Here is a 15,376-nt window from a genome sequence, read left to right on the forward strand (position 1 = left end):
TTGGTGTCAAGATCATCAGGAGAGAGGTTGCAGTCAGAATCATTCTTTCCCCTTCTCCATTTTATCCACATTCTCTGTAAAACCTTTCCTGACCATGGAGAAAATCTTGGACAGTTAAATTTTTTAATATTTTGAAGAAAGTATTAAGACAAGAAATCCAGCAGGGATCTAAGTGAAGAGAGAGATGCTGTCAAGACAGCATGGGAATAGGCGGCCTGCAAAGCCCTGCTAGTGGTCTGAGCTGGGCTATATAGAGAGGAGTAGGGAGTACTCTTTTGGAGGGCTGGCAGTAGCCACATCTTTTTCCTTTTATCCTGACTTTCCCACATTTGTGGATAGTTTTGTTTTTTTGTGTGTGTTTTTTTTAATCCTCACCCAAGGATATTTTTCCATTGATTTTTTTAAGAGTGGAAAAGAGAGGGAAAGATAGAAATATTGACATGAGAGAAACACATCTATTGGTTGCCTGCGGCACACTCTATGACCAGGGCCGGGGAGGAGCCTGCAACCAAGGTATGTGCTCTTGACTGTAATCAAACCCAAGACCCTTAGGTCTGCAGTCCGATGCTCTATCCACTGAGCAAGACCAGCTAGATAGCTCGTCGTGAAAAATTGGTGGCCCATTATGTCTTTTTTTTTAAAGTTTTTTAAAATACATATTTTTATTGATACCAGAGAGGAAGAGGGAGGGAGAGAGAGAGAAACATCAGTGATGTGAGAGAATCATTGATCAGCTGCCTCCTGCATGCCCCCTACTGGGGATCGAGCCCACAACCTGGGCATGTGCCCTGACAGGGAATCAACTGTGACCTCCTGGTTCATAGGCTGACGCTCAACCACTGAGCCATGCAGCCTAGCCCATTATTTCCTTAAGTCTTTTTGTCATTTCCTTTAGTGTCTCATACTTACCACAATCTGGACTCTGCTTTCTCCTCCCTCTTCCACAAGCCCCAAGCCTCAAGTAAGTTCTGGTAACATGGATGGGAATTATTTCTAGGTTGCAGTCCATGTGCTGGGAAAGGAGGCAGTGCTCTTGGGAGAAACAGCAGAGACCTCAGGCTTCAAACTGAAGCCAGCAGAGTCCCAGCCAGTGGGCAGGTCCCAGGATGAAGAATTTTGGAATGACTATCAGGATCTACAACAGCTGAGCAGGAATACTCATAAAGAAACTGAGCCTATGTGTGAGAGGGGTAAGGAGCTTCATGATAATTTCTTTCTGCTGGGAGCTGTCATAGTAATTTGTCCAGCCAGAACATTGTGAGCACTTTCTGGGTTCCCAGCTTTGTGGATGTGCAAATGTAGTCATGTTAGCAATTATGATTAACCTTACCCTCACCCCTCACAGATGGCCTTAAAATAGACCAGTTGTTGTGAAGGTGGGGATTGGCCAAACCAGAGGACCCTGGTAATAACACCATGAACACTGTTCCTTAGCAAAGTGGAGGACTGGGCCACCCCATCCTCAAATCACAGAAGGAATTGGGATCACAAATGGGCTGTCAGTGGCAGTATGTGAACTAAAATTGTGTACCATGAAAATAAATAAATGATAAATAATATATCTCCTACTGTACACTGGAGTCCATGAGTATTTCATTTTCAAATCTGTTAAAATTTTCTTAACTCGGAACTATTTATGTCATGAGAGGAAGTTAATGGTTTTTGTTGTATTCATTTCACTCATGAAAACTGGGCAGCCTGTTCTGGGGATTGATAGATACCTGGTTCTTACAATGATAAGGCCATTTCACACTTAAAACGGTTTCCCATCTACTGGAAGAATCAAGATTTTCTTTATTTTAGAAATGAGCGCAGGATGTGCATAGAAGTGAGAGAAACTTCTGATGGCTCTTTTCCACCCATAGCTGTGCCTGCTCACCAGATCCTAGACTTTCCTGAGCAGACATACACCAAAGACTGGACAGTGGCACCTGAGCTCATCTTGCCTGAGTCCCAGGTGAGCTGTGCTTTTGAGCTCTTCAGGGCTGCCTTTCCCTGCTCCCCATGACCCATACTGCCCAGCAGGTGCTTAGAGGCATTTAGCCTAGATATTCTCCCTGGGTAATTGGACACCTCCCAGACTGTTTGCTGATTCCTTGCCTCCTTTCTGCCTTTTCACTTTAAAAAAAAAATCATGTATTGTTTATTCCTTCAGTGCCTGGCCTACCATGCAGTTTGTGGGCTGGATGTTAGGGCTGCTTCTGGAGTGGCCAGTACTGAGCTAAAGCCCATTCTCTTCTTTAGAGCTTATTGACATTTGAAGAAGTGGCCGTGTATTTTTCCCAGGAAGAATGGGAATTACTGGATATCAGTCAGAAGACTCTCTACAATGATGTAATGCAGGAAAACTATGAGACTGTCATCTCTCTAGGTAAAGATTCTTTCTGCCCTTTGTGTAGAAGTTGAGTAATCTAATGTTCTTAGCTTACTGGGAATGCACCCTGGTTCCAGTAGCTAGTTGTTTCTCAACTTGATGGTGTGGGCAGGGAAAAGTGTATCCAGATCATCTCAAGCTTTTACAAAGCGCATATGCTCATTCCTTATCCTAAAATTCTCTACTCTCCCTACTCTTCACTCTTGCTTACGAATCTGCTCTTTTATCTTTCCATTTCCATAAATGCCACCACTATTTACCCAATATTTCAGGCCAGAATACTTGGGTCATCCTTTAGTCCAAACCTGTCAAACCGTGGCTGGTGGGCACGTGCCATAAATGAGGAATGCAGCCTATTGGCCGCGAGTTTGACATGCTTGCTTTAATATGAACTTGCCATTCATAATCCACTACTCATGCATCACTAGTCCTCTTGGCTCCACCTTTGCATCATAGCCTGAGTCCAACCATGTCTCATTCTCTTGCCCTGTTAGCATTCTGGTCTAAGCCAGTGGCTTCTCTAACCAGCTTTGTAACTGGTGCCCTGACACCACTCTTACCTTCCCATAGTCTGTTTACCACAAAGCAGTCAGAGTCTTGAAAAAAACTGATGAGCCGAAACCGGTTTGGCTCAGTGGATAGAGCGTCGGCCTGCGGACTGAAAAGTCCCAGGTTCGATTCCGGTCAAGGGCATGTACCTGGGTTGCGGGCACATCCCCAGTAGGAGATATGCAGGAGGCAGCTGCTTGATGTTTCTCTCTCATCGATGTTTCTAACTCTCTATCCCTCTCCCTTCCTCTCTGTAAAAAATCAATAAAATATATTAAAAAAACAAAAACTGATGAGATATGACAGTTCTCTGCTTCAAAACCTTACAATAACTTTTCACATTCAGAATAATATCTAAACTCCTTATAAGGTATGGAGGCCCCTCCAAGATCTAGCTCCTACTCACCTACCTGCCACTTGTATCCTGACTCTGTCCACTTTAGCCACACTAGTCTTCTTGTTGTTTCCTTAACTTGCTATGCTCATTTTTACCTTCCTACTTCCTTTACCTGACACACTGGACTCTCTCCTACTTTTTCAGACACCTCTAATTTTTGTCTAACTCAGAATAATTTAGGTAATGTAGGGAAAAAGTGAGACTTCCTTTTATTGACTTCAGTCATGAAAACTGAAGACAGTCAGTTTGGAAACTGGTTGTAGGGCTGATAGCCACTTCTAGGTACCACATAACACTTGTAAACAAGTCCCATTTCTACTGAAAGAATCAGATCTTGTATATTTTAGAAATGTGCCCAGGATGTTCATAGAAGCAAGAGAAATTTCCTATGGCTCTTTTCCATCCACAGCTGTGCCTACTCACCAGATCCTATACTTTCCTGAGCAGACAAACACCAAAGACTGGACAGTGGCACCTGAGCTCATCTTGCCTGAGTCCCAGGTGAGCTATGCTTTTGAGCTCTTCAGGGCTGCCTTTCCCTGCTGCCCATGACCCACACTGCCCAGCAGGTGCTCAGAGGCATGTTAGCCCAGATGTTCTCCCTAGGGAACTAGACACCTCCCAGACTGCTGATCCCTTGCCTCCTTCCTTTCTGCCTTCTCACTTAAAAAAATTAATTCCTTCAGTGCCTCGCTTACTATTAATTTCATGGGCCAGATATTAGAACTACTTCTCGAGTGGCAGGTACTGAGCTGAAGCCCATTCTCTTCTTTAGAGCTTATTGACATTTGAAGAGGTGGCCGTGTTTTTTTCCCAAGAAGAATGGGAATTACTGGATCCGGGTCAGAAGGCCCTATACAATGATGTAATGCAGGAAAATTATGAGACTGTCATCTCTCTAGGTAAATATTCTTCCCTTCCCTTTGTATAGAAGCTGAGTAATCTGTCATGTTCTCATCTTACTGTGAATACTCCCCTGAGGGACAGTCTGTTCCAGTACTTAGTTGATTCTCAACTTGATGTTTGCAGACGAAAAGTGTATATCCAGATCACCTGGGAACTTTTTCCAAGTACACATTCCTTATCCTACATAGAATTCTGGGTCTCTTTCCCTTAAACCTGCTCTTCTCATATCTTTTTCATCTCAGTAAAGATCAACTCAGTAGCTCAGAGCTACTGACACATAGTCATTCTTTCCCATTATCTTGTCATCACACTCCACTACTAATACATCACTATTCTCTTGGTTCCATCTTCACAGTATAACCTGAGTCCAACTATGTCTCATCCTCTTGCCTTATTAGCGTCCTGGTCTAAATCAGTATCATCTCAAAGCAGGCCCATCTTAGTAGCTTTTTAATTGGTTGATGGTACCAACACTCTTGCCCTCCAATAGTCCGTTTTCTGTCCAGCAGCCAGAGTCTTTAAAACCTAATCAGATTATGATATTTTCCTGTTTCAAAATCTTATGATGACTTCTCACCACATTCAGAATAAAATTAAAACTTTTCCTTATCAAAGTTCTCAGACCCTTCAAAATCTGGTGCCTCTTCTCCTTTCTGCCTTCATCTTCTACAGCTTGTGCCCCTTGTTCAGTTCTGTTTAGCCACACTGGTTTTCTTGGAAGCTGTTTTGTTTTGTTTAGTTTTTTAGTGTATTGATTTTAGAAAGAAAGGAGGGGAGAAAGGGAAAGACCAGTTTGTTGTTCCACTTATTTATGCATTCATTGGTTGATTCTTGTATATTCCCTAACTGGGGATCAAACCTGCAACCTTGGCGTATTGGGATGACTTTCTAACCAAACTGAGCTACCTGGCCAGGGCTTCTTGCTGTTTTTTGAAATAACCATGCTCATTTCTACTTTCCCTTTTCCTCTACTTGACATACTTTTCTGCTGTATGACAAAACTTGCACCTTTTGTTCTGTTCAAATATCACTTTCTCAAAGAAGTCTTCCACATAGCCATATCTCAAATAGCTTCACAGAAACAGGATCTTTTTTTTTGTTGTTTTGTTTTGTTAATCTTCGCCTGAGTATATTTTTCCATTGATTTTTAGGGAGAGTGGAAGAGAGAGGAAAAGACTGAGAGAAACATCGATGTGAGAGAAATATATCGATTGGTTGCCTCCGAATAGGGCCAGGGCCCGAGAAGATGGGAACCAAGGTATATACCCTTGACCGGATTGAACCCTTTGGTTCACAAGCCAACATTCTATCCACTGAGCCAAACCAGCTAGGGTAAAAGAATCTTAAATGCTCTCTTACCCTGCTTCAGTTTTTTAAAAAATATATATCATTTCCTGCCCTGGCTGGTGTTGCTAAGTGGTTAGATCGGGTGGACAAACTTTTTGACTCGAGGGCCACAATGGGTTCTTAAACTGGACCGGAGGGCCGGAACAAAAGCATGGATGGAGTGTTTGTGTGAACTAATATAAATTCAAAGTAAACATCATTACATAAAAGGGTACGGTCTTTTTTTTTTTTAGTTTTATTCATTTCAAACGGGCCGGATCCGGCCCGCGGGCCATAGTTTGCCCACGACTGGGTTAGATAGAGTGTCGGCTCATGCACTAAAAGGTCATGGGTTGTTCCTGGCCTAGTCAGGGCTCATGTGGGAGTCAATGTATCTCTCTCACATCAGTGTTTCTCTCCCTGTCACTCTCTCTTTTTTCCCTTCTATCTAAAAGTGATGGGAAAATATCCTCAGGTGAGGATTAAAAAAAACACACAGAAACCTTTATTACTTCTTGATATTTCCTTTTGTCCGTTTTTTGATGTTTGATTGCCTCAGTTTCCCACTAGAAGATAAGTTCTATGAGATCAGGGGATTTGGGCTTATTCACCACTATATTCCTATTTCATAGAAAGTGTTTGGCATGCCATAGCCAGTTAATACATATTTGTTGAAATATTGAATGATGAATACTTTCTATCCTTGGAAATTTATATGTAGAAAAAGTCCACTAAATGATGCTGATCTGTTTTGTCCAACTGGATATGACCAGTGAGCTGCAGGAGTGATAGAAATATTTCCTAGTTCAGTTTCTGGTGCTCAAGAGCAAAATAAAAGACTACTATAATTATGGCAGAAATCACTTGTGCATATGATTCCTAATCCACTGACCTTCACATTGGCTCTGCTAGACCAGGTCTTATTCAGGTGACTCTTAAAGAGTTAATAAGACTCTAAAATCTCTGGAGTTTTAGTCCAACTTGGTCAAGTGTGCAGTTATTGGTGGCAGAAGAGGGGAACGAACATGCACAAAATTCCCATGACTATGTCCTTTCTATCGACCAGGCTAATCTCCACTTTGCATGTCAACCTACAAATGCAGTGTAGTATAAAACTAATAGCTGATATGAGGGTCTAACCATTTAACCATTTGGGGATAACAAATTGTAAGTGTTCTTTACTCTTACTGAAATATCTTGAATAGTGAACCATTATTAAGTTAGCAATCCTTGACCTCAGTTTTTTCATTTCACAGCCATATTTGTGCTCCCCAAACCTAAAGTCATCTCCTGTCTAGAACAAGGGAAAGAGCCATGGGTTCAAGGATCCACAGAGATCATGGACAGTCCTGGAGAGCTGCCTATAGGTAAATACACTATGGGAAGAGGAGAAATGTGCCTTAATAGGAATCTTTGCAAGGAATTAACATTTTAAGATTCTACTTATCTTATACTACAAATCAGTGATCTTTGATGTTTTTTCCTCTCCATTCCTGTGGTTTTCTTGGCTCTGCCACTCAGTTGGCTGATTGTCATATTAATTCCAACAGGGTTAAAGCTCAAAAATGATACTGAAAATCATCAGCCTATATGTCCTTCTGACTTAGAAATACAAGCTCCTGGAGACATAATATCAAAAAAGGCCAGAGTGAAAGTTCCCCAGAAAACAACAGTCAAAGAAAATCATGGTGATATACATAGGGTGGGGAAATGGCACCAAGACTTTTCAGTGAAGAAAAGAAAGAAACTTTCAACCTGGAAACAAGAGCTGCTAAAACTTATGGATCGTCACAAGAAAGAACGTGCAGGAGAGAAGCCTTTTAAATGCCAGGAATGTGGGAAAAACTTCAGAGTTAGCTCTGACCTTATTAAGCACCAAAGAGTTCACACTGAAGAGAAACCGTATAAATGCCCACAGTGTGATAAGAGGTTTAGATGGAGTTCAGATCTTAATAAGCACTTAACAACACACCAAGGGATAAAACCATATAAATGCTCATGGTGTGGGAAAAGCTTCAGTCAAAATACAAATCTACACACACACCAAAGAATTCACACTGGAGAGAAGCCCTTTACATGTCATGAATGTGGGAAAAAATTCAGTCAGAACTCCCACCTTATTAAACATCGGAGAACCCACACAGGTGAGCAGCCTTATTCCTGTAACATATGCAGAAGAAACTTCAGCAGGCGGTCAAGCCTTCTTAGGCACCAGAAACTCCACCAGTGAAGGGAAAATCGTCCATTGTCCTCAGTCTGAACAAATTCACCAAGAGGAACTTGACACTAAAGTTTATGAAAAAATAGAAAATTATGAAGCATGATTTTTTCATCAGTGGAATATTACACATAAAGGAATCAAGTTCAACTCTGCATGGGATGAATTAAAGTTGTTCTACTTACTGTGTTTACTTATAACCTATAGGGAATTCCATAGCAATATTGGTGTTCTAGGAACATTCTAAAAATGGAAAAAACTGTTTTAGGATTGTACCTGCCAAAATATCAAATTCAGTTTCAGACAGCAGATGAAGCCATAAAATCAATCAGTCTTCTGTGGTCATAGAGGTAAATAGTGTTGGTTTTTCATTGATCTACCCAGCCACTCTTAAACGCATGTGATAGAAACATTTGTAGCATGGTCTTCCAAAACAAAAAGCAATAATAGGCTTGTTTAATTGTATACCATTGTCTTCAAGGAAGCAAGCTTAAAAATTTCATTAGTCTCATGGGATAGAAATGAATTCTAATGTAAAGTTTCCTAAGAACCTAATTGGATTTTCTTCCTCTCTCATCATTGGACTTTGTGTGAGTTTTTTCTTGAACTTTTTAGGAACTTTAGCTCTTGAATTGTATTAGCTCAAATTTTACTTTGATGAAATTATATTTACTTCACCACTAGGGAATCTGCCAGATAACTAATAATGCACTATCTTATGCATCTTATTGGTGGTATTTGAAAAAAGGAAAACATTTCTAATGAGATTATATATAAACTAGAGGCCTGGTGCACGAAATTCATGCACGGTGGGGGGAGGTGGGTGGTACCCTCAGCTTAGCCTGCACCCTCTCCAATCTGGGACCCCTTGGGGGATGTCCAACTGCCGGTTTAGGCCCAATCCAGCAGTCAGACATCCCTCTCACAATCCTGGACTGCTGGCTCCTAATCGCTCACCTGCCTGCCGACCTGATCGTCCCTCACTGCCTCTGTGTGCTGGCCTGATTGCCCCTAACTGCCCTCCTGCCGGCCTGGTCACACCTAACTGCCCCCCACTGCTGGCCAGGTTGCCTCCAACTACCCCCTCCCTGCCGGTATGGTTGCTCCTAACTGCACCCCCCTTCCGCTGGCCTGGTCACCCCTTACTGCCCCCCCAGCCGGCCTGGTCACCCCCAACTGCCCCCCTCTGCCAGACTAGTTGCCCCTAACTGCCCCCCCGCCAGCCTAATTGCCCCCAACTGCGCCCCCACCTGCCGACCTGGTCATGCCTAACTGCTCCCCCCACCCCCGATGGCCTGATCACCTCTTACTGCACCCCTTGCTGGCCTGGTCGCCCCTAACTGACCCCCCCCACCCCCCGCTGGCCTGGTCACCCCTCACAGCCCCCCTGCTGGCCTGGTTGCCCCACACAGCTTGCTTGTTCAGTTGTTTGAACGTCCCTCACTATCCCCCCTGCTGGCCTGGTCATAAGGCAGCCATCTTTGTGAGGATGTGAGGGTTAATTTGCATATCACCTCTTTATTATATAGGATGGGTTGGAATTTTTAGCAATGGAATAATATATTAGATGTAAAGAAATTTTTTCTGCAATAAAAGAAACTAGATTGTTTCCTTTCCTCATAATGTCAATAGGATAACATAGCCATAAAAATTAGTACATTCCCGAGGCCTAAAAGAAATGGGAGTCCTGGATTCACTTCTCAGGATTTTGTTTTCTTTTTCATTTGGCTTTTGTTATTAAGAATCAGGAGAGATTTGTGTGTCTGGGAACTGGAACATGTGCTGTAGGCAGGATCCTGTGTTTTACTGTACATGGTGACCCAGGAATCCATTCAGCAGGCTACCAGGTTTCCAAAAGGATAGTTTTGGGAACTGATGCAGAGTGGTTGGCAAAAGTGAGCTAATCCACATCCATATTGATTGTCTTACACTGTAAACTATTAGGCAGGGTCTATCTGTATCTGTTTTCTTAAGCATTTAATAGTAATCTTGGTTGATGCTTAATAGACTGCTGAAAACCTATAGGCAGTAGATATTATAACTCACGCTTTATCTATTTTTACCTTTAATACAGATGTGTTCTTGTTGGAGCTTTCAGGTTATATCAGGAAAGGGGTTAAATTATCTCTTCCAAATCTATCCTATATAATAAAACCCTAATATGCAAATCAACTGAACAGCAGAATGACCAGCCGCTGTGACACGCATTGACCACCGGGGGCAGATGCTCAATGCAGGAGCTGCTCCCTGGTGGTCAGTGCGCTCCTGCAGGGGAGCGCCGCTCAGCCAGAAGCCAGGCTGATGGCTGGCAAGCACAGTGGCGGTGGCAGAAGCTTCTCCTGCCTCCACTGCAGGCGGGCAGTAAGGAGTGAGGGGTCCCGGACTGTGAGAGGGATGTCTAACTGCGGCTTTGGCCCGATTCCTAAGCCCACAAGCAGACATCCCCCAGGTGTCCCAGAACTGTGAGAGGGTGCAGGCCAGTCTGAGGGACACCCCCCCCCCCAGTGCATGAATTTCATGCACTGGGCCTCTAGTTAATTTATAAATGAGGAAGTTATGGCACAAAGAGATACAGGGACTTGTTCAAGACCCCAAAGCTAGTGGGTCTGTTGGCTGTCACTTGGCTGCTTTAGTCAGACCTGAAGGCAGGATTGTCAGGACTTTGTATGTTATCCCTGTGGAGTCAGCCTAGATAACATTGTATTATATCTGTTTTCAGCTTATGAAACATTTTTGTTTCTTGATTGGTTATTGAAACATTCTTAAGTCTCCATTTTCTCTCTTCTTTTAAAAATTTTTTTTAATGTTGACATAATTGCAGGTGTCCCCCTCTTCCCCACCATTTGCCCACCTCCACCCACCCCTGCCTCCCCCATCCCTTGGCCTTCACTAAACTGTTGTCCGCATCCATGGGGTATGTATATATGTTCTTTAGCTAATCCTATCACCTTTATCCTGTCACCCCCTCCCCCTCCCCTCAGGCACCAGCCAATCTCCATTTTCTCTATGTATAGAAAAACACTCACCTCAGGGTTGATCTGGGGATTACAGGGATTGATGAAAGAAAAGCACCTACCAGCCTGGCCAATAGTAGATGCTTAATCAATGTGCATTTCTTTCCCTTTCTCCTGCTTCCCAGATATATTGGGTGAACTGACTATATTTAAGGAGTAGATGCATTTGTGGTTCTTGCAGCTTCTTTCAGGAGTTGAGCACTGGTTGTGGTGGTTATGCTGAATTGATTTGGTTTGTGGCTTCAGTGGTTTTTTTGTATATATCACCTGAGCTTTGGTCTGGCTTCTTCAGTGGGAATTATTTTCTTCCAGAAGTTGAACTACACCAAGTATTTTTTTTTAATGATCATTTTTTTAAAAAAATACTTTTTAAAATTGATTTCAGAGAGAGGAAGGGAGAGGGAGAGCGAGTTAGAAACATCAATGATGAAAATCATCAATTGGCTCCCTCCTACATGCCCCCTACTGGGGAGTGAGGCTACAACCCAGACCTAACTAGGAATCAAACCATGACCTCCTGGTTCATAGGTCCACACTTATCCACTGAGCTACACTGGCAGGCCACCAAAAATTATTTCTTAAGCATGGCCAGCTCTGAAGCTTTAGTGAGTAGCTCTTACCCAACACCCTCAGCTTTAGATCGCTGGGACTCACTCATCTCTTCTCCAAAGATACATGTGAATTTCTTTTTTTTTTTTAATATATTTTATTGATTTTTTACAGAGAGGAAGAGAGAGGGATAGAGAGTTAGAAACATCGATCAGCTGCCTCCTGCACACTCCCTACTGGGGATGTGCCCGCAACCAAGGTACGTGCCCTTGACCGAAATCGAACCTGGGACCCTTGAGTCCGCAGGCCGACGCTCTATCCGCTGAGCCAAACTGGCCAGGGCATGAATTTCTTATTGGTAGTACATTCATTCATTTACTTAATTTAATGATGGCCTATTATGCACCTAGGCACTGTTCTAGACTAAGGATATAATAGTGAACAAGAAAAAAAAATGGCCCTAACTGGTTTAGTTCAGTGGATAGAGCATCAGCCTGCGGACTGAAGGGTCACAGGTTTGATTCCGGTCAAAGGTATGTACCTTGGTTGCGGGCACATCCCCAGTAGGGGTTTGCAGGGGGTAGCTGATCGATGTTTCTCTCTCATCGATGTTTCTAACTCTCTATTCGTCTCCCTTCCTCTCTATAAAAAATCAATAAAATATATTTTAAAAAAGAAAAAAATGGATACCCACATGGAGCTTGTATTCTAGTGAACAGTAAAAAAAGAGAAAGGTTATGCTTTACTCCTTGTAGTTAGACAAGGTCATCAGGTCATTTTGTTCAGTGGGTTGCTAGCAGAAGCCTCACTTCTGGGCTGAAGCATTTATTTGTTGGTACAAGACTCTCTAGTGCTCTCCTTTCTTGCCTCAATCGTGGAAGCACATATAGAGAGAGGTGTCATGAGATCAAACCAGTCTAGACTGCTGAGTCCCTTACATAGTGGGTTAGCTGTTCTGTGAGTCTCCCAGGCCTGTAATGGGCTTTGTGGGAACAAGAAATAAACATTTGTGTTTAATCACTGAGATGTGTGCTGTGTGTTTCTGCAGTATTACCTGGCCTGTTTTTAATAGAGGTGGCTCTTATATTAGAGCTTTGAAACTTTTTGTTTTCCATTTCACTTGGCCTTTGGCCCTCAGGAAAGATCTAGTTCCCATGGATGCTCCACCAAGCTGATGTAACACTGATGGGAACACTAGGAACTTACAAGACTATAGGTAAAAGTCAAAATATTAAGTAAAACAACAATGGCCCTAGCCAGTTTGGCTCAATGGATAGAGCGTCGACCTGCGAACTGAAAGGTCCCAGGTTCGATTCTGGTCAAGGGCACGTACCCACGTTGTGGGCTCAACCCCCAGTGGGGGGCTTACAGGAGGCAGCCGATCAATGATTCTCATTATTGATGTTTCTATCTCTCCCTCTTCCTTCCTCTCTGAAATCAATAAGAATATATTTAAAAAACAAAACAAAAAACAACAAAAAGGACTATATAAGATATTAAAAAAAGACTCATTCCTTATCAGGGCACATATCCTAGGAGGTCAGTTTAAGTGGACAAGGCAGTCTTCTCCCTCTGGCCTCATTCCTCTTTCCTTGTTCTTTGTTCCCTTATACACCACTGCCCCATGTGCACAAAATGTGTTTCTATTGACCAGTGAGGTAGGGAGAGAGTAGGGGTTGCCTTTCATTCCTCATGTGAGTACAGATTTCAAGGAATGGTTGGTAACTACCCCTGTGGAACCTTCCGTGAGTTGTGCCTCAAAAAACAAAAAAACACACGGGATATATGGCAAATCCTACACCCATATTGGTGTATAAAGGAAGTGGTTGCTCTTCCTGGGCTAAGGGGTGACAGTTGGGAAGAAGCTTGAGTAGGAAAGCATGAGTAGGACACCATTTGGGGAGTGAGAAGTCTCCAGTGGGAATGTCCTAGCTTAGCCAATAGCCAGCAGCACGTCTCAAAACTCCTTATGCTTGGAATTTGGGGTGGACATGTGGAAATTGTTAAAGGAACTTCTATAGCCTTATCACTGGGATAAGAGCAGATAACTAAAAGAACAACCTAAATACAAAATCTATTGCTCTGGCTGGGTAGCTCAGTTGGTTAGAGCATCGTCTTGATATGCCAAAGTTAACGGGTTTGATCCTCAGTCAGGGCACATACAAGAAACAACTAATGGATGTATGAATAAGTAGAACAACAAGTCTCACTTGCTCTCGCTCTCTCCTCCCTCTAAAATCAATAAAATATTGAGGCTTATTTTAAAAATAAAATCTGAGACATGACCCTATATTCAGTTTCCAATATTAGTATTAAAGTTCTCACAATTCTCACAAATATATCCTCCATACCCAGATGATTTCTAAGACAAACCAAAGCTAGCCCCCAAATCCTCAACCCCTCCTCTGCCCTAGTCTAAGTGGCCAAAGTGCTGGGCACATCCCAGACCCAGAGTTCTCCCCACCATTAAGTAGATTCTGGAACTTCAAGCTGATCATAGGAACCTCAGCTATCTTAACGAGGGGAATGAGGACTTGGAATCAAACTAAAACTAAGACTGTTGGGGTTTCAATCGGTTTTTGGAAAAGTGAGAACAGTTTAATTCCCCAAGAGAGCTTGAGAAGAAGGATGCTAAACAGTCTTTCCCATCCAACTGGACAGTTGGGATAACAAAATATTTGAACTCCATAAAATATTTTTAAAACATTCACTGAGTCACTCCACTGACAAGTGCTTACTGAGCACCTGCAGTTTCTACGCTCATGTGTAATGGATCATGGCTACCTGTTAACTACCTTTTCTCTTAGGGCAGTGGTCGGCAAACTGCGGCTCACAAGCCACATGCGGCTCTTTGGCCCCTTGAGTGTGGCTCTTCCACAAAATACCACGTGCGGGCGCGCATGTACAGTGTGATTGAAACTTCATAGCCCATGTGCAGAAGTCTGTATTTTGTGGAAGAGCCACACTCAAGGGGCCAAAGAGCCGCATGTGGCTCACGAGCCACAGTTTGCCAACCACTGTCTTAGGAGCTTTCCCTCTAGTACTAGAGTGGATTATTTGCTGAAGTTCTCACATTCTTTCTGTGGGTTCTCTCTTGTATAGAGTCTCTGAAGTATCCTCAGGTAGGAAATGTTGAAGCTTTACCTATACTCTATAGTTGTGTCCTTTCCAAATGAGTACACAAGCATATTATTACTGAATCTTTTCCACACTTGTCACTTTTTTTTTTAAAATATATTTTATTGATTTCTTACAAAGAGGAAGGGAGAGGGATAGAGAGCCAGAAACATCCATGAGAGAGAAACATGGATCAGCTGCCTCCTGCACGCCCCCCACTGGGGATGTGCCCGCAACCAAGGTACATGCCCTTGACCGGAATCGAACCCGGGACCCCTTGGTCTGCAGGCCGACGCTCTATCCACTGAGCTAAACCGGTTCTGGCCACTTGTCACTTTTATAGTTTCTTTCTTGTGTGGGTTCATTGGGGAGCAAACCCTAAGCACTTTTTGAAGCATTTACTAACCTTGCTTTATTGTAGGGTTTTCTTCTTGTGTGAATTTTGTGAATGGTAACTGGGCCACAATGAACTGCTTTCCTCCAATATGATATACACATATCTGATCATTTCTGTACTTCACTTAAAGCAATTCCCCCATCTACCTGAGAAATTAAGTAAGCAAGCTCTTGCGTTGAGTTTTCAGATTTGGGAAAACTATCAGAATCACTTCTCATTTCTATCACAGAAAGATGATAGATATTGCACCACTCTTAGCACTAACTCAACAGATTAAGCTTTATAGTATTTGGATACACTGCACCTTTACGGAAAAATAATCTTACTGATGAATTTTTTTAAACCAATGGATATACAAGGCACAAAAATGTACATATACTTTAACAGCTGGTAGCTGTTAAATGAAATGTATTTTAATAAATACCACCTTTATCATTCAAAGTGTGCATACTAGTATACATTTTGGGGGACACCCTATATTTCCAACAACATAATTTTCACACTAAGTATTTGTCCATGATTTGTACAA

The 15,376-nt window shown here is 42.6% G+C and overlaps 1 protein-coding gene across 5 annotated transcripts in view; it reads left to right on the plus strand.

Moving 5' to 3' along the window:
* ZNF75A (zinc finger protein 75A) overlaps window positions 1-15,376 on the plus strand; it is a 33,550-nt gene that overhangs the window by 1,033 nt on the left and 17,141 nt on the right. Inside the window, exons 2-8 of one of the 5 annotated variants that reach the window (XM_059692912.1) lie at window positions 998-1,190; window positions 1,866-1,957; window positions 2,245-2,371; window positions 3,730-3,821; window positions 4,096-4,222; window positions 6,809-6,919; window positions 7,103-9,433. In XM_059692912.1, the coding sequence (XP_059548895.1) occupies window positions 998-1,190; window positions 1,866-1,957; window positions 2,245-2,371; window positions 3,730-3,821; window positions 4,096-4,222; window positions 6,809-6,919; window positions 7,103-7,782 (1,422 nt within the window). In that variant the 3' untranslated portion in view covers window positions 7,783-9,433. Of the gene's footprint in view, window positions 1-997; window positions 1,191-1,865; window positions 1,958-2,244; window positions 2,372-3,729; window positions 3,822-4,095; window positions 4,223-6,808; window positions 6,920-7,102; window positions 9,434-15,376 lie in introns of those variants that run through there. The other 4 variants (XM_059692915.1, XM_059692914.1, XM_059692913.1 and 1 more) reach the window with 4 other exon arrangements.

Source organism: Myotis daubentonii, chromosome 4 (genome assembly GCF_963259705.1).
Source record: "Myotis daubentonii chromosome 4, mMyoDau2.1, whole genome shotgun sequence".
NCBI classification, from domain to species: Eukaryota; Metazoa; Chordata; class Mammalia; order Chiroptera; family Vespertilionidae; genus Myotis; species Myotis daubentonii.